The sequence below is a fragment of the Cydia splendana genome, chromosome 4, assembly GCF_910591565.1.
Source record: "Cydia splendana chromosome 4, ilCydSple1.2, whole genome shotgun sequence".
In the NCBI taxonomy this organism is placed as follows: Eukaryota; Metazoa; Arthropoda; class Insecta; order Lepidoptera; family Tortricidae; genus Cydia; species Cydia splendana.
The window spans coordinates 25,003,147-25,025,775 of record NC_085963.1 but is presented as its reverse complement, the minus strand read 5'-3'; the positions used below and the strand labels follow the sequence as shown (position 1 = coordinate 25,025,775).

The window sequence follows — 22,629 nt, the reverse complement described above, 5'->3', positions numbered from 1 at the left end:
GTCTTAAAGTACACTGCAGTCATCCATTATTATAAGTTTAAATTGTTTCACATCACGGTTACATTACCCATACTTAATTCAAATATTATGTGTACATATTTTAATAAGTATAACGATTTGAATATGGCACTTATAGTTGGTCAAGCAGATCTTGTCAGTAGAAAAAGGCGGCAAATTTGAAAAATGTAGGCGCGAAGGGATATCGTCTCATAGAAAATTTGAATTTCGCGCCTTTTTCTACTGACAAGATTTGCTTGACCATCTATATGTTCTTTACATTAGTTAGGGTGGTATTCCATCTGTCCAATATGTTGGTCCAATGTCATTGCGTCGCACTCTCTCATTAAGCAAAATGTGAGACAAAATACACATTGCACAAAGAAATTGGCCAGGTGCAATACCCTTGCGAAGATTGTACCCAATTTAATGTACGTTACAGCTATGCTAGCAATAATATTTCGTAGCATTTTTATAAATTCATATTGGCAAACGTTTTGTTTTATTCGTCTTTGATTAAAAATCATACTTATTGTAAAAATACTGTGATATCCAGAATTAGAGAAACTGACAGCAGTTTGAAAGATTATGAGATTTATGAATCATTTTTCTCGGAAAATATGTAATGTTTATCTAATTATGAATATCACTGTAGCTTTTACCAATGAAATAAAATGAATATCTTTGAATCTTTTGAATCTACCCTTTGCAATATTTTCCTATGAACCAAAATAAAAGTACTTGAAACCAATGTAGTATTTTTTTATTATTCTCCATATGTACCCATCCATACTATCCTGCAGAAGGTCTATGTCGCAGTCAAAAGTGTGAACTGGTCAAAAGAACTTTTAACCGACAAAAACAGGCAAAACTGCTTTTGACTGAGCATGTTGGTCAAAAGTAGTTAAATTTTACCTGAAAATCATTGGTTAATAGTAATTGTGACTGTTACTATCAGTCAAAAGTACTCCCAGAGATAGGTAGGTTAGGGTTATTTTTTTTTGCTACGCCCAAAAAACGAAACTGTTCCCAGAGATAGGTAGGTTAGGGTTATTTTTTTTGCTACGCCCTAAAAACGAAACTCCTGCCAGAAATAGGTATGATTTTCAGGTAAAAATACTTTTGACCAACATGCTGTCAAAAGCAGTTTTGCCTGTTTTTGTCGGTTAAAAGTTCTTTTGACCAGTTCACACTTTTGACTGCAACATATACATGTCAAATCGAAGTGTAGGTATTTCATTTGAGGACAACCTGGGGTCTGATGGTCTGTACGTTACTTCATAGTTTTCGGTTGAATAAATTTAAATGCGAAATAGTCAAGACAAGACCACAAGAGCTTAAACAACCTATCTTCCTGTGTGACGAAGCCTTAATTATTGTCGTGGTCAGTGAAAGTTACAGTCAACTCGCCAACACAACTTGCATTTCCCACACTTTTTGAGTGTAGTGATTGGACAAACTGAACAGCTGACCAACAGGAAATTACTTTTCAACCAAACACACATTCTTTGTTCAGTGATAGAAATTATTACTTGCAATGTAGATTAAATGTGAATACGTGAAATTGACTCTCACATTTAATTCAAGTAGAAATTTATGAAAAGTTTACAATGGATATAAAATCAGATTTAGTTTTTAACTACAATTAAAAGTATAGTGATTTGGTGATTCCCGCACGTTCCCGCGTTTTTAAGCACGTATCCTGAATGGTTCGTTCAACGTATTTTTCTTTAGTTCCAAACGGTACTAATAAACTTATATAAATTAAGTTGGAATAAGAAAAGCTTATGCTGATAATATTGTTTTAGTGATATTCTATAATTAATTATTTTTGTTAATGAATTAAACCTTTTAAAATAAACACATAGAGACTATTTACAAAGTATCAGCAATGTTTAGATAAGCCGATATCTAATAAGTACGCTTTGGAACGCCTTGCTAGTTTCCCGCCATTTGGGGTAATCAAAAACACAAATACGGGGAGTTGTGGAAAATTCTAGCGGCAATTCACTTCTCCAGTGGGTTTTCTGACTTAACTGTGTGTTGATCACTGTGCTGTCCTGTACAATATTTGTGTGGCAAAATAAAGTGCCCTTTGTTTCATTAAAATACCTCCAGTGTCACCAATATAGCAAAATGTCTCTAATCAACGACAAGGAAAATCTGCACAACGGAATCAACAACGTGCATATCAAGGTATTTTCTATTGACTTTCTAACCTTATCTCGTTCTCTTGTCATCATACAGTTTTTCAAAAATAACATACAAATCGTTTCTTATAGTCACCCGTAAAGAGTAACGTACTCGCAGCACAAAACGGCAACGTAAAAGAGGAAAAATCAGATACAATGGATGTTGAGAAAACCGAGGAGGCCCCCGCGTTCGACCCCCAGCTGGAGCCCCTCCTGCGCGAAAACCCTCGTAGATTTGTTATCTTTCCAATCCAGTACAACGACATTTGGCAAATGTACAAAAAGGCTGAAGCATCCTTCTGGACGGTGGAGGAAGTTGATCTCTCTAAGGTAACCTCATTTACATTCATGTTTTGAATCTTAATTTTATCTGCAACATTTCTTACATAGTATATCATATAAATTACATTATAAATTGTCTATTTTATTATTCCATACATGTATCAGAATTGCATCATATTATTCGGGTCATACCAAAACTTGTTCTGAAGCTATTTACCTGTGACTCATTACTTTATATCTGATCATAGGACATGCACGACTGGGAGAACCTAAAGGATGGTGAGAGACACTTCATCAAGCATGTGCTGGCATTCTTCGCTGCCTCGGACGGAATTGTCAATGAGAACCTGGTGGAGCGCTTCTCGCAAGAGGTGCAGGTCACAGAAGCCAGATGCTTCTACGGGTTCCAGATCGCTATGGAAAATGTACATTCTGAAATGTACTCTTTATTGATTGACACATACATCAGAGATCCTAAGGAAAGGTATGTAACATTTCTAATCATTAAATGGACCAGATTATAAAAATACATGGTTCCAGCTTCAAGTCCTAAAGATACTGCATAAGAAAAAAACACAAAATGATAGGGTGGTAATTTTTTGCCATATAATATCAAAAAAGCATACCCTATAAATAAAGGGTTACATCAACAGCTCATTTTCTTATTCACTATATATAATTACACCCATTTTCATGGATGTTTCTAGTGACATTATTATCAGATCCACAAGATCAGTCATGTGGAACGAAATAGAATGAGTCATCATGTTTTTACATTTGCACAGAATTTTATTATCCTGCTAGGCATGTAGACAGAATTGAACCACGCTAAATAACTCTGCATGGCATTTGCAATCACACATTGTGGTATTGTCATTATTATATGTCATTTTTCTATGAAAATATACAATACAATACAATAGTAGTTTGTGTTACAATGGATCAAAATGATATATTTCCGTCAAGGGCGTAAATTGAATCCTGAATGAAGCGGAAACTACGAGGAAAATAAAAAAATAAATAAATGAGGAAATTATCACGTATCAAAACACTATTTAAGCTAAAAAAATTGTATGTAAAAATGAAAAAAATCGTGTCCTATGTGAAAATACTCTTTTCATCACACTCGCTCAGTAAATGTGGAATTGCATGCAGGTTTAGCGGGAGTTATAGAAAAAGCGTTCTCCCTAGGGAGTTATGAAGTTTCTAGTGCCATAATTAACAGTTTTTTGTCTTTATACTTAATTTTTGTATAGCAAGTGTGATGAAAAACATTGTGTGTAACTCGGGGCGTAATAATATTGCAAACTCGAGTCTATAAATCGCTCCGGCAAGCCGTCGCGATTTAACTTACTCTCGTTTGCAATATTCAACTTACGCCCCATGTTGCACAATGTACTATTTCACATCACCTATTTGGAAAAGGGCTTTTTCTTCCCCGCTAGGAGGGATCAAAGTGGCACTTTTCCTCCCTCCTAGGGGGGATCTAAGTGGCACTTTTCTGTTCTAGGACACTGTTTTTGTTATTTTTTTGCATTCTTTTTTTAGCTTGAATAATATTTTGAAACATAACAATTGTGCCTACACTAAGATTTTTTATTTTCCTCATAGTTGTTGTGAAAAGCAGTATGTGTCACACGGTATCAAAATTATTTCGTTTTGGGCGTTAACACTTGAATCCCTCATTACGCTCAGGATTCTACTTTAGAATCCCTCACTACGTTCAGGATTCTATTGTAGAATCCATCCCTTCATTCAGGATTCAATGTACGCCCTTGACGGAAATATATCATTTTGATCCCTTGTAACACAAACTACTATTATTGCACACCTCAATAAAAGAAGACAATACAAAAGAAAACAGAAATACAAGCAGAGGTAAACAACAGGCGGTCTTATCGCTAAAAAACGATCTCTTCCAGACAACCTTTGGGTAGCGTAAATTAATAAATTTACATATGTCAGTAGGTGTTGCAAATGCAATGAAAGAAACCTATCACTAAATACATCGAAAACTGTTTACAATGATACTCCCTCACTTTATTCTGTTGATTTCTACTCATAATTAGCTAATTTATTAATTTACTTTCAGAGATTTCCTATTCAATGCCATTGAAACACTTCCTTGCATCAAAAGGAAGGCAGACTGGGCTCTACAATGGATCGGAAGCAAGACGGCAACCTTTGGAGAGAGAATAGTAGCCTTTGCCGCAGTTGAAGGCATTTTCTTCTCCGGCAGCTTTGCTTCCATCTTCTGGCTGAAGAAGCGAGGCCTTATGCCAGGCTTGACCTTCAGCAATGAGCTTATTTCCAGAGATGAGGTTTGTACAGCTTTTCCTCTCAATATTTGTTTCTTTTTTTAATACAAATATTTTATTATTAGTTTTTAGGACTGCGAGCATGGAGAAAATAAGCTGTGGTTTGAATGAAAAACATGATCAGATATTTTTGATCTTATTTGCACACTACATTATCAGTAGTTTTATTTGTGCCCATTTATGCTAAGTATAATCAATAATAAAAGAAATTCTGAAACAACATGAAATGCCTAAAGCTAGCATAAATTGGGTCACTAATCAGTCTGATAAAGTGGTCACGTATGGGTTATCTTTAAGCTGTTTGGGTTACAGTCATTCCATTGATAAGCACTGTACTGTGAAAGCTCTTGAAGATATGCTATCAGTACAAAAATAGCACATAGTCAAGTGATTACTATTTTATGACCAGAGGCTCCATTGTTGACAAAGTAGATCTCAGAAGTAAACATATTTTTTGTAATGTAGCTCACATACATACACATCATGTAAGAGTAAACATTTAGGTATTTGCTCAGATGATTACAGAAACAGGTTTTATTATGCATACTAACTTTTGTAATGGAGATACAAAACACAAAATAGAGACCTTTTTTTTTTTTTTTTTTCTTCTTATCTAATTCATAGCCTTATATTTTATTCAATAATCGTCAATACAACAATATATATATATAAAAAAAAAAAAACTAAAACTAAAAAGCACCACGCACGCCTCCCAAAGGTCCGGGACCCCATGGTCCCGAGATATGGTAAGATATACTTATACTATAACACAAAGCATTGTCCAAGAAGTTTCCAAGTGTCCAAGGCCTATGGCCATGTGGCCCGCCAAGACCCGTCCAGCTTTGAAAAGCTCGTTCTGGTTGGGTGCGTTGAAGGGAGAAGGAGTAGAGGCAGGGCTCCAACTCGGTGGTCTGATGCCATACGCGACGCTACGGGTGTCAACATCCAGGGGTCAATACAGCTGGCCCAAGACAGGGGGGTTTGGAGAGCGGTGGTGAAGAACTGCACTCCTGATGGTCACGACCCTCAGCCTTGAGGAACCGACTAAGAAGAGAAGGCCTATTTCAGTACATTGAACCATCCTGAATATAGAAGAAGCTATTTTAAAAGACGGTGTAATCGTGTTTAGTTAGTATGACTGCACTAGCTAGGATACTTATGACTATTTTTTTACTACTAGGACATTTTTTTTGGATCCTAGTAGGATGCTAGTAGGACGACTGAATTAAGTGTGTGACGCGTTTTACCTCTGCTTTTAGGATTGTGAATTATACTTAGTGAGGGAAGTAGTGTCACCCAATTTATGGGAAGTGCAAATTTTAATGCTAAGTGAATTCATCCGATACCAAAATTTGCACCTTATGACACTACTTCCCGGGCTAACTGTTTTCTTTGATTGAGGTGTGCCAATGGAGTAAACTGATTATTGTGATTGTCGAGCATACAGCTATAAAGTATTGTTTTTCCCAGGGCCTCCACACAGACTTCGCGTGCCTGATGTTCAAGCACCTGGTGCAGAAGCCGAGCAAGGAGCGCGTGCTGACCGTGATCAAGGACGCGGTGGTGATCGAGCAGGAGTTCCTCACGGACGCGCTGCCCGTGCGGCTGCTCGGCATGAACTGCGACCTCATGTCCGACTACATCGAGTTTGTTGCTGACAGGCTGCTGATGGATCTTATTGGTGAAAAGGTAATTAATTATTGAGAAATGAGAATATGTGGTTGTGTGCAATGTGCAAGTTATTGCAATATTGCACAATTTTTTTTTGGGTGTAGGGTCTAGTTGGTAAAAATTAGGATTTAATTTTATTTCTCATCATTGCCACACATTTTAAATTCGTATTCGATTTTGTTAGCAGAAATTTGGTGAGCAGGTTCAGGAATTAAATAGTTTTTTTTGACAATTTCGTTTTTGTTACTTTTTTTTTCAAAATGTCGGAGCTTCACAGAGTCACTAGTTTTAACAATAGTATTAATGTATTTACATTTTCCACAGCACTACAACACAAAGAACCCGTTCGACTTCATGAACCTGATCTCGCTGGAGGGCAAGACCAACTTCTTCGAGAAGAAGGTCGGCGAGTACCAGAAGTGGGGCGTCATGGCCAACCGCATGGACAACGTCTTTACGCTAGACGCTGAGTTTTAGCATTTCTAGAGTTACTTATTTGTAGTATCATGTACGCACTACGCGGCGATGTTAAACTTTTTATCGCTTCCATAGAGAACTTTCTGTACAAAATTAATTATTTTATACAATGGATAAGGCACAATATTAAGATTTATAAATTGTGTATTTTGTATATGTTTTCTCGATCGCTGTAAGAGTGAGTGCATGGACTGACAGTATTATTTGTTCCAATAATAGTAAATGCCTAGTAAATTGATAAGATATCTACCGGTGGAGCCGGTACGGTTATTGCTATGTGAAAATCCTTTTTCATAAATTCCCCTTGACATCTCATAGAATATTGACTACTTTAAGATAAGTGACTTTTATTGTAAGTACCTGGCGGACAGAGAGTATAATAATATAAGTATAAATTAAATAAGATATTAATTAAGAATGAACTTTATTCCTGCATTTTGTACTTTTTTTTAAGAATTAGTTTGGATTAGGTTCTTAATGCAATTTTCTTAGAATCGGTAACGTGTGATGTGATAATAATGATAAATAAAATTAAACTTTTAATGACCACAAATTGTATTTAATTAACTGTCGTGCCATTACCAAATGGATTCCTCTATTCTACCTAATTTCGTGGTACAGTTACGGCTGTGTCCGTAAATAGACTAGTAGTGGAGCCACATGCGTCATACTGTATGGCATGGAATGAGGGCCTCCGCTAAAACATTCGCGGGTGCACACCTGCGTCATGCGTGACTATTGAAAAATAGTATATCGGCGGTCGCGCCGATTAAGACAAAAAATGTTCTGCACAAAAATTTCGCTTAGGATCCTATTATACGCAGACGAGAGGTGCTATAATACTTGATAGCGAATACTTAGAGAAGTCTGCATCTGGATAAAGCGCATATACTCGCAATCTGTTTACACAAAATATTACTGAAAGGCCTCGGGACTTTACATACAAAGTCGATGAACTTCGGGTCAGTAACATCTAAAATGGCAATCGTTGCGGCGCGTCTGGTCCGAACGCGGTGTTTATATCATTTGTGTTGTCATTTCAAATAACGAAACGTTTGGCGTAGAATAGAATAGACACATAGTATAGTAGACAAATAATACAAAAGATGAAAAGAAACAACATCTTTATTTTATAAAATCTATAATTATCGGAACCCTGTAGCATACTTACTTGATTCATTCTTAAGCAAAGAAATATGCCACAGAGAACGAGGAATGACATGACAACTTAAATTAGAAGGGAACTCAATCCACACGTGTATTTTTTATAATTTAGAAAAAGGTAATAGACGCCGCTTTCAGATTGACAAAGAAATAATAAGAGCACATTAATTGCACATACACACGAACAAATAAATAGTAAATGTTATTGTTATGACCTTATGACTATAACATCATACACTCTTTGTGCATAAGTTAAACTGATAGTCATATTTTTCAAACAGACAATACATTGTAACATATGTATCTAGTTTTATATTATAGTCCACATCACTTTTAATATTGCAATTTTATCATATATGTTGATACTCGTAAATCTCACTTCACATCCTTCCATTTATTATATTACAAATAGAAAATTCAGTAAATCCATGCACAATTTATTCATATTTTATTAGAGGACGTTCTGTAAGATCTAGCAGTCTATTCTATTCAGTTAAACAATGCATGGTTATTGATTACACTGAATCTTAATTAAAATCTCTCCACAAATGCCCCACTCAATATAATTTAAGATGTATTTGTTTATTTAGGCCATAAACTAACCCCCTTATTTATAAAACTTTACGGGCCTGATTTAGTTAAATTATGTTTGATCCCTTTCTTACAAATACATAAGCCAAAATGACAGATAGGGACAAACGATTATTAGCTAATTGAGGTTTGTAGTGCTTTTATGAATAAGGGGTTTGTAGATAGAAGAAGCTAGAACTTGCCTAAGAACGTTTGTAGATGATGCGTTTTCAAGCCGTTTTTAGGGCAGGTAATATTGAATGGATGACAGTTTGTTAAATTTGTAAATGTCCTGAGTGAGGCTCGGTTGACTCTTGACTCGAGGCGTTACAATAATCGAGTCTTTAGTTATTCTCATCTCGTGCAGGTTCTGCTAAGGCTAGTTCACAACAAACTTCGTGAGAGATTAGTGTTGTTTGTCGGCCACCAGGCGGCGCAGCAGGCGGTGTCCGGCCAGGAACGTGACGGCGGCGAGGGGGAGCAGGTAGCGCACCGTCTCGAACATGGACAGCTGCAGCCACAGCACACCGTACAGGGCCAGGGAACCTGCATGCAACGGATTATTACCATTTAGTTACATACATTTTCATTGTTATTGTTAGAAATGAATGAGTATTTAGTGGGAGCAGTGTAATATTACGACGGGGCGAAGTCGTAGGGATAGAGGCGGAGGGATAGGGCACTTTTTAGCAGCTGGTTTTTACCAAAGCAGTGGGGAGACACTCCTGACTTCCCAAGTAGCATAAAGTGTCGGCAACATCAATATAGCAGCCAATTAAGAACTTAGAGTGATTTAAGGGACGTATAAGAGTGTCAGAAAAGATTTAAGCTGTATAAAAGGTACTTTACAGACATTATACAGCTCAAGCTGTATAAAATCATTATAAAGGATTCTGCGGAAGCATGGGGTGCTTTATCAGAATATAAAAAATCTACTATAAAACTAAAAGTGTTGTGAGAGACTACAAGCTAATTCTATCGTAAAAGCTGTATACAGGCTGTATTGTAGTAACACTTGGCACTTTTAGCTGTACAAAAGTATCTGTCAACTCCATTTTAAAACATTAAGTGTTGTGAAACACTACAAGCTAATTTTATCGTAAAAGCTGTATACAGGCTGTATTGTAGTATCACTTGGCACTTGTAGCTGTACAAATGTATCTGTCAACCCCGTTTTAAAGCTATTTCTTATGGCGTAATCTTACTCTCCTATAAGAATAGTAGTTGTATAACTTCTGTCTGTAAGGGTATTATAAATCCAAATGAATAAATGGCAGCTATAGTACAGCTTTTTTCTGTATTACTGATAGAGTCGCTTATAACAATCTTTTGGCGTAATTTTACACTCGTATAAGTATAGTAGTGTAATGATTTCTGAAAATAAGTGTATTATAAAACTAAAGGAATATATGACAGTTACAGTACAGGTTTTTTATTTGTTATACGGATCTCTAAAGAGAATTATAACTTATGTACGGAGAACCGAAATACAGCCAAACGAATACAAATATTCTATTATAAAGCTGTTTTAATTACAAAAGCTGTAAAAGACACTCCATTTATTACACAGCACAGCTACTAAGATTATAATGCTCTCCAACTATCCTGTAGGCTGTTTAAAAATTGTCGCCATTTTGCAATAAAAAAAAACGTATTTGTAAATATAATTAAAGAAATACTTGCAAATATTTAGCAGACTAACGCCGTGTTATAATTACCAGCTAAAATAAATTGTTTAGCCTTAGAATTAATATTTATAAAGATTTATGATACTCTAACCTTAAAAACAAACAGTAACTTTACCGATTTTTGATATTTTCCTAATGGTTTCTCTTTGTTATTTTGCAGGCGCGTAAATATTTTGCCAGAAAAGATACACAGGTTCACAATAAATAATAATCCGCATTTACCAATAATGTAATATTCCATTCAAGTCCTGTATAATATTTACTTTTACTTTTACCATCCACTATAACACTTTATTGTCGCCATTACTATATTACGAATGAACAAGATTAAGGCATTTTAGTTTCTTAAATGATTATTATTCTCTTGTAATTCTTTCTTATAACTCATTTAAAACTTATATTCTTATATCGTACTTATAAGAGATTATCTGTAGTGTTAAGGTTTCCTGTTACACCGAAATATAGCTGTAATGCAGCTATTATGCAGCTTATGTATTGCTTATACAGCTACTCTACAGCTCTAATAACGCCAAAGGCTGTATAATTTGGGCCTTTTTTTACTTATAAGGGCTGTATAAGCGCTTATACAGCCTTTGTACAGCCTAACTGTACAGCTTATAGTATACAAATAAACTTTAATACAGCTTATATACAACTTGCAATGCTACTTGGGTTCGGGCAAACTCGGCTCCGTTCGGCTCAGCATTGTTCAGAGTAATTACTAAGGTTGACACAACTTGACGTCCCTTTGCGTGCACGACCATAGATAAGATAATTACTTGAATTTTGATAACCCTAAATAGTCGAAAGGGTTAGTGCCATAAGTTAGAAAGGGATATCATGATTCGATCCTGAATCGCTGTCAAACTTCGGTTTTGTAGGAAGTGTCCTTTTTGTACGGTAGTACTATTACGTATTCTGTGATCAAAGGTTATTATTCTATTTGATGTCGAATCGGACAATGTAAAAATGTTTTAATAATAGGGGTGCGACGCACCTCAAACTTATGTTTAGTTTGTAATACAAGTTTGAGATGAGTCATATCTCACCTCCCAAGCCCAGGTGGAACAGCAGCATGCTGGGTGTGAACGGCATGTAGGACAGGTTGATCCCGAGCTTGGCCCACAGCAGCAGCAGCAGCAGCAGCGGCGCCGCGCACGCCACCGCGAACACGTCGGACACCAGGCGGGGAGGCCGGGGCTCCGCTTCACGGAACAGGTGGGAAATCTCGGGCAGTGGGCCGCGAGCGGCCGGAGCCGGGGTGGCTGGGAAAGAAAAAAGTAAACAATCAAAAGAATAGTAACTCATGTGGCCCGGACAATTTAAGTACTGCCCTACTAAAAAATAATATAGAAGTTCTTTGTATTCCACTCTGCCACATATTCAACGAACATGTTAAAGAAGGTATCTTTCCCACTGCCCTTAAAGTCGCTCGTGTAGTACCAATACATAAGAAAGGTTGTAAATCTGATGTAAACTAGTAGTTCGCCCCGAACTGAGAACTCGCGGTTAACCAAAAATTATATAGCGATTGACCATAGTCTAATAAAACATGGTCTTCTCTTCCCAGAGTGACACAGGCCTACGTCACAATAACATGGCCGCTATATAGCGCTGTCGCATGATGACGTAGGCTTTTGTCAGTCAAGTGACCTAGAAAAGACGGGAAGAGAGTACCAGGCGGAGTATATTATTATACCATGGCGATTGACTTTGTTGCACCTACTTAGGTACTCGTATAGTGCGACATAAAATTATAGAAAATAAATGAGGGCGCCACTTTCTACGTAACTATCACATTTTTGACGTAAAATGCTTACACATGGCAACAATTTAGTATAGACATTTTTGAGTTCCATTTTATTTAATTTCTACTATTTTATGTCGCTCTATAGGCGGCAATGGATCAAAGATCGCGTGGATTTATTGCAAGGTCTGTGGAGCCCTTAACTGATAGATTTAAGCAAAGAGTAGTATGTATAATATAGTTGGCCAAGCAGATCTTGTCAGTAGAAAAAATGTAGGCGCGAGGGGATATGGTCTGATAAAAAAATTGAGTTTCGCGCCTTTTTCTACTGACAAGATTTGCTTTTTTGCATAAATTTTGAAGCGCCATTTACAAGTTTAGCGTTAAGTAATATAGATGGCGCTATTTTTCGAATAAAGGGCTTCGTATACGGCTGTCCCTCCCCTGGATTTAAGTCACCACCATAGAGATTAAAATAAACTGTATCTGTGCCAAGCCGAAATATTTCCTGTCAAATGTCATATACATATATTATGTTTATTCTATTTAATTTTTGTCTTGCTAATTATTTCAAAATGGTAAATTTAAAAACGATATTATAAAAGTGTAAGTCGAGCACTTTCATTTGATACTAAACTCGACCATGTTACTTGCAAAAAAAAATGACCAGAATAGCAAGACCTCTCACAAACAGCTTTTTGGTCTTCTAAGGTCTTCTAGCTCAATAACCCCTTGATCGGACCTGCTCATAAATTAATGACTAAAATATAATGCCCTCGACTACACGTTTACCCAACTTCATTTAAATTAGAACAAATTTACTTAAGTTCTTGAGAGTATCAAACTATCTTCTGACAGTTCAGCTTAAAAACATCGAAATGCCGGGACGTGCCGCTAGCCAGCCGCGTATTCAAAGTCGAATGTAAGAACTTCGCTTCGCTTCGCTCGCTCGTTCGATAACTATCGGCCCATATCGTTATTATCTATAATTGCGAAGATATTTTAAAAATGTCTGGCAGAACGACTCGTTAAACACCTTAATGATTGTAATTTCTTGTCTATACATCAACATGGGTTCTGTAAAAATAAGAATACAATATCACCCAAGTAACATTTTAGTCCTATAATTTTAGTTTTTATCGCTAAAAGCTTGTATAGACGTCGTATTAAGGTTTCAGAGGTGACCACTTGTCGTATAAAAGCGCTTGGCAACACCTTTTTGCTCTATAGGCTTATACAGCTAATATATTCTATAAGCAATTGATGTAAAGGTTTATTTCATCATTTTATAGAGCCGTTATAGGCGTGTACTATAACAGGTTCAAATATAACCACTATAGAGCAATATTACTGTATAATAGTATTTGGAATCACTTTTATGCAACTAATTTGCGCTATTAAGGTTCCCTGCCAAGCCGCTATAGTTTTGTGTTTTAACAGTGACAAAAACCCAACTATACAACTATTTTAGGATATAGTGGCTTTAGAGATCACTGCTATAGTACATAATACTTTAGTAGTTTGCGCTATTAAGGTTCCCTGCAAGCCGCTATAGTTTTGTGTTTTAACAGTGACAAAAACCCAACTATACAACGATTTTAGGATCTAGTGGCTTTAGAGATCACTGCTATAGTACATAATACTTTAGTAGTCATATGAACACTATTATAGAACTGTTTTGCTCTATAGTAGCGTTTTTGGGACATATTTATAGCGTTAAAAAGCGCTTTAGTAGTTTTTAAATCCCTATTATATCTCATCGCTGTAAACGTCACAATGACTCTTTTATATCACAAAAATGTTGTATAGTGGTTTTGTTTTTTCTTTTAAAAGACAACAGCGTTATAGTTGAGTTTTTATGTCTTATATAAACCGAGTTAGATACATAAAGGTAGAAAACGACTACTTGTAAATGATAAATTTGATCTGTAATGGCTACTTATATCTTGCTTATATAAGTTCAGGCCTAAGCCACATAATGTGGTTCCGTACAAAATATTTTTATATTTTAATGAATTGATAAAAAAGACCCCAGTGATATTAGTGATTGTAGGTGAGATTTATCATCAATGATTTAATACAAGCATAAAATCGTGACGGTTTAGATATTTATCGACATCCATTATTAGCACATTTTTTTTACCAATCACACTGAAAAAGGAAACAACAGTAATGACTACATCTAAATTAAAAAAAAAATCCTATATCTTTCTAAAGAGTTTGTAGGTGTAACTGGGTCACAGCTAAATTCTTTTGGAACCCTAATTTTAATCATGATGGCGGTGAATATTTCGTCGTAAGTTTTATAGTTAGCCTATAAAAGCGTCGGATTTACTTCTTGGCTGTATAGTAGTAACTATGGTGAATATCATAATATTTTATTAAATTATTTTATTAAAAACATAAATAAATCGAGGGGGCATTTAAAATTCCTCATTAAACTAATACTATTCTAACGGTAAAACTTCCGTCCCATATACTTTTTGCACTAAGGACCGAATTATTCGACATCTAAATGGCGCATATTAATATAAAGTCTTTACTTATCACCATTTTACTTAGTACCGTTTTTGTGAAGTAAACACCCAACAAAACCACTCACAACAGTTGATGGAAAACTTGATAGCAAATTTCGTAGTAAAGGAACTATGAATTCTACAATAGTATAAAAAAGCACTATAATACAATTTCAAATACTACTATAGTATAAAACAAGCACTATAATGGAATCTCCAATGCCACTATAGTATAAATTAACACTATAATGGCGTTACTGACAACAAATTAGCACAAAAGTGATCATCACATCACTTTTATAGACCTAAAACGTCACGACTGACACTGCTACAGGTCTACTATATCACTGAATGGCACATAAGATGCGCCATTTCGGCTTTATACAATCTTCTTTGGTCTTTTATAGGACCTTAGGTGGTATTTGGGAAACGTTCTATCGACTACTATAGAACCACAAATTGTTACTTGGGCAGCTACGGTGGGTTTAGTTACAGAGGTAATTGACAACCTCAATCAAGGTGATAAATGTGCAGGCATATTCTGTGATCTGAGTAAAGCCTTTGATTGTGTAGATCACAGAATATTAATTAGTAAATAAACTAGATTACTATGGAGTTCGTGGTTCTGTACTAGATTTGATTACATCTTATCTTAGCAGTCGTACTCAGTATGTCGAAATTAAAAATGTCAACGAATCTGGAAGCGAAGTACTCAATAAATCAGAACATAGATTGTTAAAGTGCGGCGTCCCTCAAGGCTCAGTACTTGGGCCGCTGCTGTTTATTATTTTCATTAACGACTTGCCGGACTGTCTGCCTTGCGGGACCCCGTGTCTGTATGCAGACGACACTAGTATCATTATAAAAGGCAATACCTTTAATGAACTGGGCCAAAAAGCTAAGCTGTGTTGGGATAGTATAGATAACTGGTTTAAGGCTAATGGCTTGCAATTAAACTTGAACAAAAGTAATTACATCACTTTCAGACGAGCAGTACATACCTGATTATTCCATTGATCTGCCGATTACCAAATCTGATAGTGTACGATTCCTTGGAATTGAATTAGATCCCTTTTTAAGATGGCATCACCATATAGAGATTTTTGCGTAAAAAACTTGCAAGTGCATGCTTTTCATTAAAATCCCTGTCAAAACTTACCGATTCAGAAGCGTTGAAATCAGTATATCACGCCTACTTTGAAAGCATAGTTAGATACGGCATACGGCATAGAAGTTTGGGGAAATAGCACACAAATAAATGAAATTTTATTACTACAGAAAAAAAGTTTAAGACTCATTGTTGGTTACTTTCCAGAAACGCATAGAGACCTTTTTGTCGAGTATAAAATCCTCACAGTAATAGCCCTGTACATATATCACATTTGTATTTATGTGTATAAAAATATTGAATCATTTAAACTCACATGCCAAGGAATGAATTACCCACTAAGGCGCAGAATGCAACTAGCACTACCGCCGTCAAATTATACACATTTTAAAAATAGTATTTGTCGAGTATCATTAAACATTTTTAACGAACTAGATGACGACATAAAGACAGCTGAAAATGTACAACTATTTAGTAAAAAACTTAAAAACTATCTTATGTGTAGGCCCTTTTACAGCCTGAACGAATATTATACTCGATTTTTTGACTAAATTATTTTACCCAATTTTAATTAATTTCATATTTTGACATATTTTAAATCCTTCTTTTTGACACTATTATTGTATGAAATTCTGGACCAAATTATAACTATTTTGACATCTCTCTTTATTTATACAACTAATTTAAGCAATCGAATTTATGTGTTAACTGTTGGTAATGTATTATTTCTTGATCTATTTTTGTCTGTTTTTGTTACTATTTTTTTATGTTTTTATGTGATATTTTATTATTGTATTTGCATGGCTTTTGTCTATATTAGCAAATAAATAACTGAATACTGAATATTTTTTAACATATAAAAATTGCGAATTCAAAGTAATATACAGAAAAACAGTATTAAAACCTTTGTTTCTTGTAAGATACGTTACCAAGAATATAATAATAGTAACCTGGTAAGGCGACTTCGTGTCCGAAGTTGAAGAGCAGGTCGCCGAGGTGCCAGGCCACGGGCGCGGCCGCGGCGCTGTCTCCCAGGAACAGTGTTAATGAGTACGCGCCCGAACGGTGCTTCAAGTGCTTGGAGATGGCACCCACGTTCTGAAAAAGCAAAAAGTGTTACAATAATTTTTCTACGAGTCTACTGAAATAATACTTTCTCAACTTTAAAATAATTAAACAAAGTTAAGTATCTCAGTACAAAAGACATCAACGCACTTCTTATTCATTAAGTAGTAGCGCGTTGACGTCTTTTGTTCTATCCCTTATTTACTCCTCTTGACCGCGGCGACACGTGATTGGTCGAATTCATTACTGTTGCCTAAGACTGACGTTTTGTAAGAAGTCATTATAGTTGAGTACACTCACCAGGTCCACTTTGTAGGCCTTGGCGTTGTCGGGCTCGGCCACGTAAATGGCCTCGAGGTCTCCGGCCGCCGCCGCGGGCGCCACGCGGACAAACGCCTGCTGCACTAGCACCGGGGCTCCGTACTTGTCCTTTACGGTCAACTTCAGGGTCACCCTGGGAAATAATCACTATTTAATCTACTACTCGGTAAAGCAAGGACACTTGAAAATTTTCAGCCTTCAAAACGGCCACCGGGCTATTTTTAATACGATGAATCTGTACAAAATGTTCTTGTTACACATACTTTCATAAAAAATACTCACTTCTGCATATGATCCGCCTGCAGCTTTTCCGCCAGTTTGTTCGGGTACGCCACCGTGGTGAGCTTCGGACTAGTCGTTCCATCCACATCCCCAATGCCCACCTCCACGCTCCCCACTTGGATCTCTCCTAGCACTGCTACATTCACACTAGCCGTCTTGCTATCCGCACTTAGGGCTATCTTGTACAAGCCATATTGAGCCTTAATCTTGCTTAAGTTCAGGATGAAAGTTGTAGGCTCATTCGGCTTCTGTGTTAAAGGTTGTTTAGATAGAACAACTACATCATCGGCTAGCCTGGTGCCGGACTGGGCGAGAACTTTGTCGGCCTTGAGGCCCTTGATGGGGCGCCCGAGGAGGTCTGTGATGGAGATCTCGATGGAGTCCGAGTCGGAGGAGATGTACTTCTTGCCTTTGACGGCGATGGAGATGGGTGATGGCTGTTAATGTTATAAATTTAAATAAATTTTATTTTAGAATTACTATTGTCGTTTTGAAGGATGGACTTTAGAACACCTTTTTGAGTGTATAAGAATAATAGAATTATTTCATTTATTCATGGCAAACTAAAACTAAATTACATAGAAACGTATTACAAAAAAGTATATTTATAACATGGAGTATATAGTTTACCACAGTGTGGTTTACAATGGGTTTACAACGCCTACACCTAGATTTTTGACCAGCAACCAGCAGGTTTAAGAAGTTCACTTTTACTAGCATTCAATAAAGAATAGGTTATAAAAAAATGGATTGGTCTCAAGAGATTTTTGATGTAAATTAATATTGCTTTAGACTGGTTTTCTACTACACCGTGTCCAAAAAGTTCGAATACAAATTTTCTAGCACTGGATTAGAAAACATAGACAACTCTCAGCCAGTTTTGTATTTACAATTTGAAGTGTATATTGTCAAGGGTGGGTGGATGTATGGCAATAGTTACCTGGTCATCAGCGAGGGCCTGTGCGGCCTCCAGCAGCAGCGCGGCGCCCCGCGCCGTGTTGACGGAGCGCCGCGACACCAGGTACGCGGCGAACTTCAACTTCTGTTCCTCAGTCAGGGGTGACGGCTTCGACAGGGATTTGTATGATCTGTAAATCAAGATTACCTAAATTTTGTTAGAAAAACCACTAGAAATCCTTTCCAATTTTCTGACTTCCTGCTATCGTGTTAAATTTTTTCATCTCTAATAAGAGGGTCCACACGAAACGAATCACCTCGCGAAGCACCTTTGTTTCCTTGATTGTGCAATAGGCAGTTAGGTCTGTGAAGAATTGCTTTGGGCTACATTTTTAACACATTCACTGCCCCCAACGCACATGTGCGTTCACCGTCATACAAGTTTGTTCCTAGGCCACGCCCCCTGGCAGTGAATGCGTTAACCAACTTTTAAAAAGATGGAGGTTTTTCTTTATTAAATTGAAAACTACCGTTGGGTAAAATACTAAAATAGCTAAGGAAGAGTAGAATAAACTCTTTAGGTGTGTAGATAACAAATATCCGACGATCTCACCTGAGAATGGTGGAGAGTACTAGAGAAGTGACTGGTAGGCCTCCTTCAAAGTGCAGGGCCTTGGCGTCGCTCTCGTCGGCGGCCAGCAGCACGCCCTCCGCGTGCTGCGCGTTCCAAGCCAGACAGCCCATGTGCTCGCAGAGGCCGAACACGTAGCCATAGCTGGGATAGATACAGTTTCTTTAGGTTTCCTGTTCCTGATATATGTACACTATACTACTACTATTTATTTGCAATGCTAATTCAGCTGTAATCAGATTTGATAACTTTGTTGAGGACTTTATTGATGCCAAAAGACTTGAAGTTAAAGAGTTATCATAAGTACTATTTAAAAGTATTAATACCTGTATTTATATTGTTGTTTGTTGTTATATTTTATAGAAAATAAATCCTTATTTTATTATATTAGATCATTTAGAGATATCTAATTCCTTGATTTTTGTTTATGCTTGTTTCATAGCTAAGTCAACATGCAAACAATCTACTATTTCTTCTAATAACTTTATAATAGATAGAACCTTTCAAACCAATATATTTCTTTACCTTTTTAATCATAGGGTTCTTTTATAAATGATCTAACCGAGTGATGTAAAATATGCCAGATTTTTGTTTAGTTTTATAATGTATACAAATTGGAGTATATGTAAATGATACACAAAAATGTAGTCAAACAGAAAACAAACATACTTAGCTGGAGAATCATCCTTCTTCAGCAACTGAATGAGATTCTTGAGCCCGTCCTCCTTATCATACACCGAGCCCTTTCCAAGGGCCTTCAGCGAGTACACAGCATGGTACAGCTCCGGGATGGTAGCATCCTTCTCGTCCAGGGTCTGGGCGGGGGCACTCAGGACCTCTGGTTTGAGGGAGTTGAGGCAGTTGGAGAGGGCTGCTGTGTTGGTGAGGTAGTACACTTGCTCAATGTTTTTGAGGTCATATTTTATAGTTTTTAGGTCCTGGGAACAAAGAAATGGGAATACAAGGTAAAAAGGATGAATACAATAAAGGCTTGCTTTTTCAAAATGATTCTAGTCTGACCAAGCTATCTCTGCATGCCATTTGCAATGACAGAGTGTGGTGATGTCATGATTATGTCAAATTTCTATAAAATATGATGTTTATAGTGATACTCTTCACTTTGTTCTATATATTTATGTTGGTTTAGCTTAGACAGACTACCTTTTTACTTAAGCTCTGTGTATTCTATAGACACAGTAATTGTAATACTATTAGTATTGTGAGTAGAGTAAGGCCTCAGCTGAGAACATCAAAGAACTTAGCTTTATTATATAACTACAGATGGCTTGCTTTAGCCTTGAAGCCTTTTACATACAACCAAGGCTTAAGTTGCAACACTAATAGTAATTTTAGCTAGGTTCTAACCTCACAGATGTTAGGGATCTTGGCATTGAGCTGCTTCAGGCCTTTCACCGCATAGTACAGGGAGCTGAGGTCCTTGCTCTTCAGGTTCTCCTGCAGGATGCCCTCCAGCCGCTTCACGTCGATCGTGCCTTGCAGTGTGTTGGCATTGCCTAGTGCTAGGATGCTTACTAATAAAAATGCTGAAAAAAATTGTAAACCTGCATTATTTATTGTCATTTTGAATAAAAGGTAGCATCTTTTGGCTTTTATTGCTCAGTGCAAAATATTATAGAGAATAATAACTCATTTTCATACGAGAGATTGGTGACTTTATGACCTACGTCTTCATATTAAGGAATGAATAAATTTATTCATTTAAAAGTGGAAATATTACTGTCTTGGGTGAGACTTGAACTCACGGCCTCTGGATAGATACTGGATAGAGTTCAAGTCTCACGCAAGACAGTAATTTTTCCACTTTTAAATTTAGCTTAATAGCATCGTTCGCAGACGTTTCTGCTTGTTAAAAATTAAAATTTATTTTCGGCAGGATTCTACTATTACCTGATCTGTCTCGGCCTATCATGTTGTTAGAAGTAAGAAATAGTTTTAAAAAGTAGTTAGCCGCTTTTTTCGTTAAATATTTGTTCAGTGGCTCCGGCGAAATGCGGCGCTTGGTCTGCTGATAACACTGACGTGTCCTTTACTGTTTACATATTTTTACCGATCTCAGACATTACTAGTGCCTGTTATCAGTTAAACTTGGGTGCAAATACGGTATTTGCTGGATCATTATGTGTGTTTATTGGTTTCTAAGCTATAAAATCGTGATTGAAAAGCGGCCTACCTAAAGGTTTAGGTTATAGGGCGTATAAGTAGCTAAAAACATAAATACTTACCACGAAAGTACATTTTAAAAGTAGAATTTGTATAATCCTACTTTATTTCTAAATTATTTTCAGGATATCTTTAACTTTCTTCTTAGAAAATAAATATAAATTAATTCATCGCCGGCAAGGCTTGACAGAAACGATCGACGTAGCATCAAAAGTTGCTAGTATAAAAAATATTTACTCATAGGCTAAACATAAAAGCCGTAACCGCACCGCTTTGCGTCCATGGTACGGTCAAAATAACTCTATTTCACTCTAACTTGTAGCTGCGTCATTAACACACGTACGGCAACTACCTTACGCAAGTATACGGATACGTGCGCCGCACCGCACCAAGGTCGCGGTGCGATAGTCTATTATGGCTTTAAAATCGGTCTACTCAAACTGAAAACCTATTCGAGACACGCACTGGCGGCTACTGGCGGCCATCGCCCATCTGTCTGATTTTGACAGGTCAAATCTGATCAACTTCCATTCCAAAACCAAAAATTTGGTTTCAAATCGGTCTGCCTCTTCATCTGTTTTAATTAAATCCTACCGAAATGGCCAGCGCGTTGCTTAACAGTAAGTGTAAAATACTTACAGTATATTATACCAATGACATTATTTCTTCAATGTTTTGGTCGCATCAGTTATGTAATAATTCTAATATAAATTTAATAAATGAAGGTCGCAGGTTATAACACAATTTACCCATGAATACTTACGAAATGGCTGTAATGAGGCATGCGAGAGTTATCATAAAATAAAACTTGTAATTGTAAACTAATCGATATTCTTAAACGGATTTGAGGTTAAGTGTAAAAAGTTCCATCTATCTACCCCCTATCTAACCTAACCCGAGTCTTAAATTCTCACAAGAGCTTATAATTTTTCAGATGCCATCGCGAGCGCGCGACCCAAGTTTGCCATTTTCATGAAATACGCCAAGGTTGAGCTAGCGCCTCCCAAACTAAGCGAGATCCCTCAGATCAAGTCAGGCATCGGCAAACTCCTCTCCACCGCCAAGTCCGGCGCCTGGAAGAACCAGACCGTGAAGGAGGCCACCCTAAACACGCTCGTCGGCATGGAGGTGCTGTTCTGGTTCTACATTGGAGAATGCATCGGCAAGCGCCACATTGTCGGCTATGATGTTTAGGTTTTCGGTTAAGGGTACTGTAGATATATTGTAATTCGATCATCAAAATAAATTATTAAAATCAACATCTGTTCTTCATTTAGACTACCTGCTTGTGGAGTAATATTTAATAGTGAAATTTATTAAATGACCTAGCTTACTTTGGGCTTTTTTCTAAAAATAAAGTATTTTAATGACATCAAATTAATACATAAGCCAAATTTTCAGATGGGCAATATCTATTTTAATGTCATACAGTAGTATAGAGTCCATACTTGCTTACTTTTAGAAAACAAGGTTGGGATATTAACAACCATACCCAAACGAAAACAGGAACACTAGCTAGTAT

The 22,629-nt window shown here is 36.8% G+C and overlaps 3 protein-coding genes across 3 annotated transcripts; 2 read left to right on the top strand and 1 right to left on the bottom strand.

The window, feature by feature from the left end:
• Positions 1–1,969: 1,969 nt before the first annotated feature.
• On the top strand, positions 1,970–7,490 carry LOC134790188 (ribonucleoside-diphosphate reductase subunit M2). Its single transcript, XM_063761017.1, has 6 exons — positions 1,970–2,193; positions 2,280–2,519; positions 2,720–2,955; positions 4,564–4,792; positions 6,260–6,478; positions 6,785–7,490. Exons 1-6 carry the CDS (start codon positions 2,134–2,136, stop codon positions 6,935–6,937), a joined length of 1,137 nt encoding a protein of 378 aa, XP_063617087.1. The 5' UTR covers positions 1,970–2,133; the 3' UTR covers positions 6,938–7,490.
• Positions 7,491–8,046: 556 nt separating this feature from the next.
• LOC134790170 (dolichyl-diphosphooligosaccharide--protein glycosyltransferase subunit 2) lies at positions 8,047–21,328 on the bottom strand. Its single transcript, XM_063760984.1, has 10 exons — positions 21,170–21,328; positions 20,292–20,470; positions 19,596–19,864; positions 18,909–19,070; positions 18,339–18,486; positions 17,399–17,835; positions 17,096–17,249; positions 16,681–16,828; positions 11,409–11,624; positions 8,047–9,217 (listed from the first exon to the last, which is right to left on the bottom strand). Exons 1-10 carry the CDS (start codon positions 21,180–21,182, stop codon positions 9,078–9,080), a joined length of 1,866 nt encoding a protein of 621 aa, XP_063617054.1. The 5' UTR covers positions 21,183–21,328; the 3' UTR covers positions 8,047–9,077.
• A 238-nt stretch (positions 21,329–21,566) lies between these two features.
• LOC134789563 (ATP synthase subunit g, mitochondrial) lies at positions 21,567–22,366 on the top strand. The gene is made up of 2 exons (XM_063760134.1): positions 21,567–21,727; positions 22,042–22,366. The coding sequence occupies exons 1-2, from the start codon at positions 21,706–21,708 to the stop codon at positions 22,299–22,301; spliced, it is 282 nt and encodes a 93-aa protein (XP_063616204.1). The 5' UTR covers positions 21,567–21,705; the 3' UTR covers positions 22,302–22,366.
• Positions 22,367–22,629: the final 263 nt, after the last annotated feature.

Excerpts from the sequence above, each read along its gene's own strand:
- LOC134789563 (XM_063760134.1), top strand. The coding sequence starts at position 21,706 with ATGGCCAGCGCGTTGCTTAACA. Across the intron at positions 21,728-22,041 it reads GGCCAGCGCGTTGCTTAACA|ATGCCATCGCGAGCGCGCGA; the intron begins GTAAGTGTAAAA and ends ATAATTTTTCAG.
- LOC134790188 (XM_063761017.1), top strand. The coding sequence starts at position 2,134 with ATGTCTCTAATCAACGACAAGGAAAATCTGCACAACGGAATCAACAAC. Across the intron at positions 2,956-4,563 it reads ATCAGAGATCCTAAGGAAAG|AGATTTCCTATTCAATGCCA; the intron begins GTATGTAACATT and ends ATTTACTTTCAG. Across the intron at positions 6,479-6,784 it reads TGGATCTTATTGGTGAAAAG|CACTACAACACAAAGAACCC; the intron begins GTAATTAATTAT and ends CATTTTCCACAG.
- LOC134790170 (XM_063760984.1), bottom strand. Across the intron at positions 19,071-19,595 it reads AAGGATGATTCTCCAGCTAA|CTATGGCTACGTGTTCGGCC; the intron begins GTATGTTTGTTT and ends TATCTATCCCAG. Across the intron at positions 16,829-17,095 it reads AGGCCTACAAAGTGGACCTG|AACGTGGGTGCCATCTCCAA; the intron begins GTGAGTGTACTC and ends TTGCTTTTTCAG.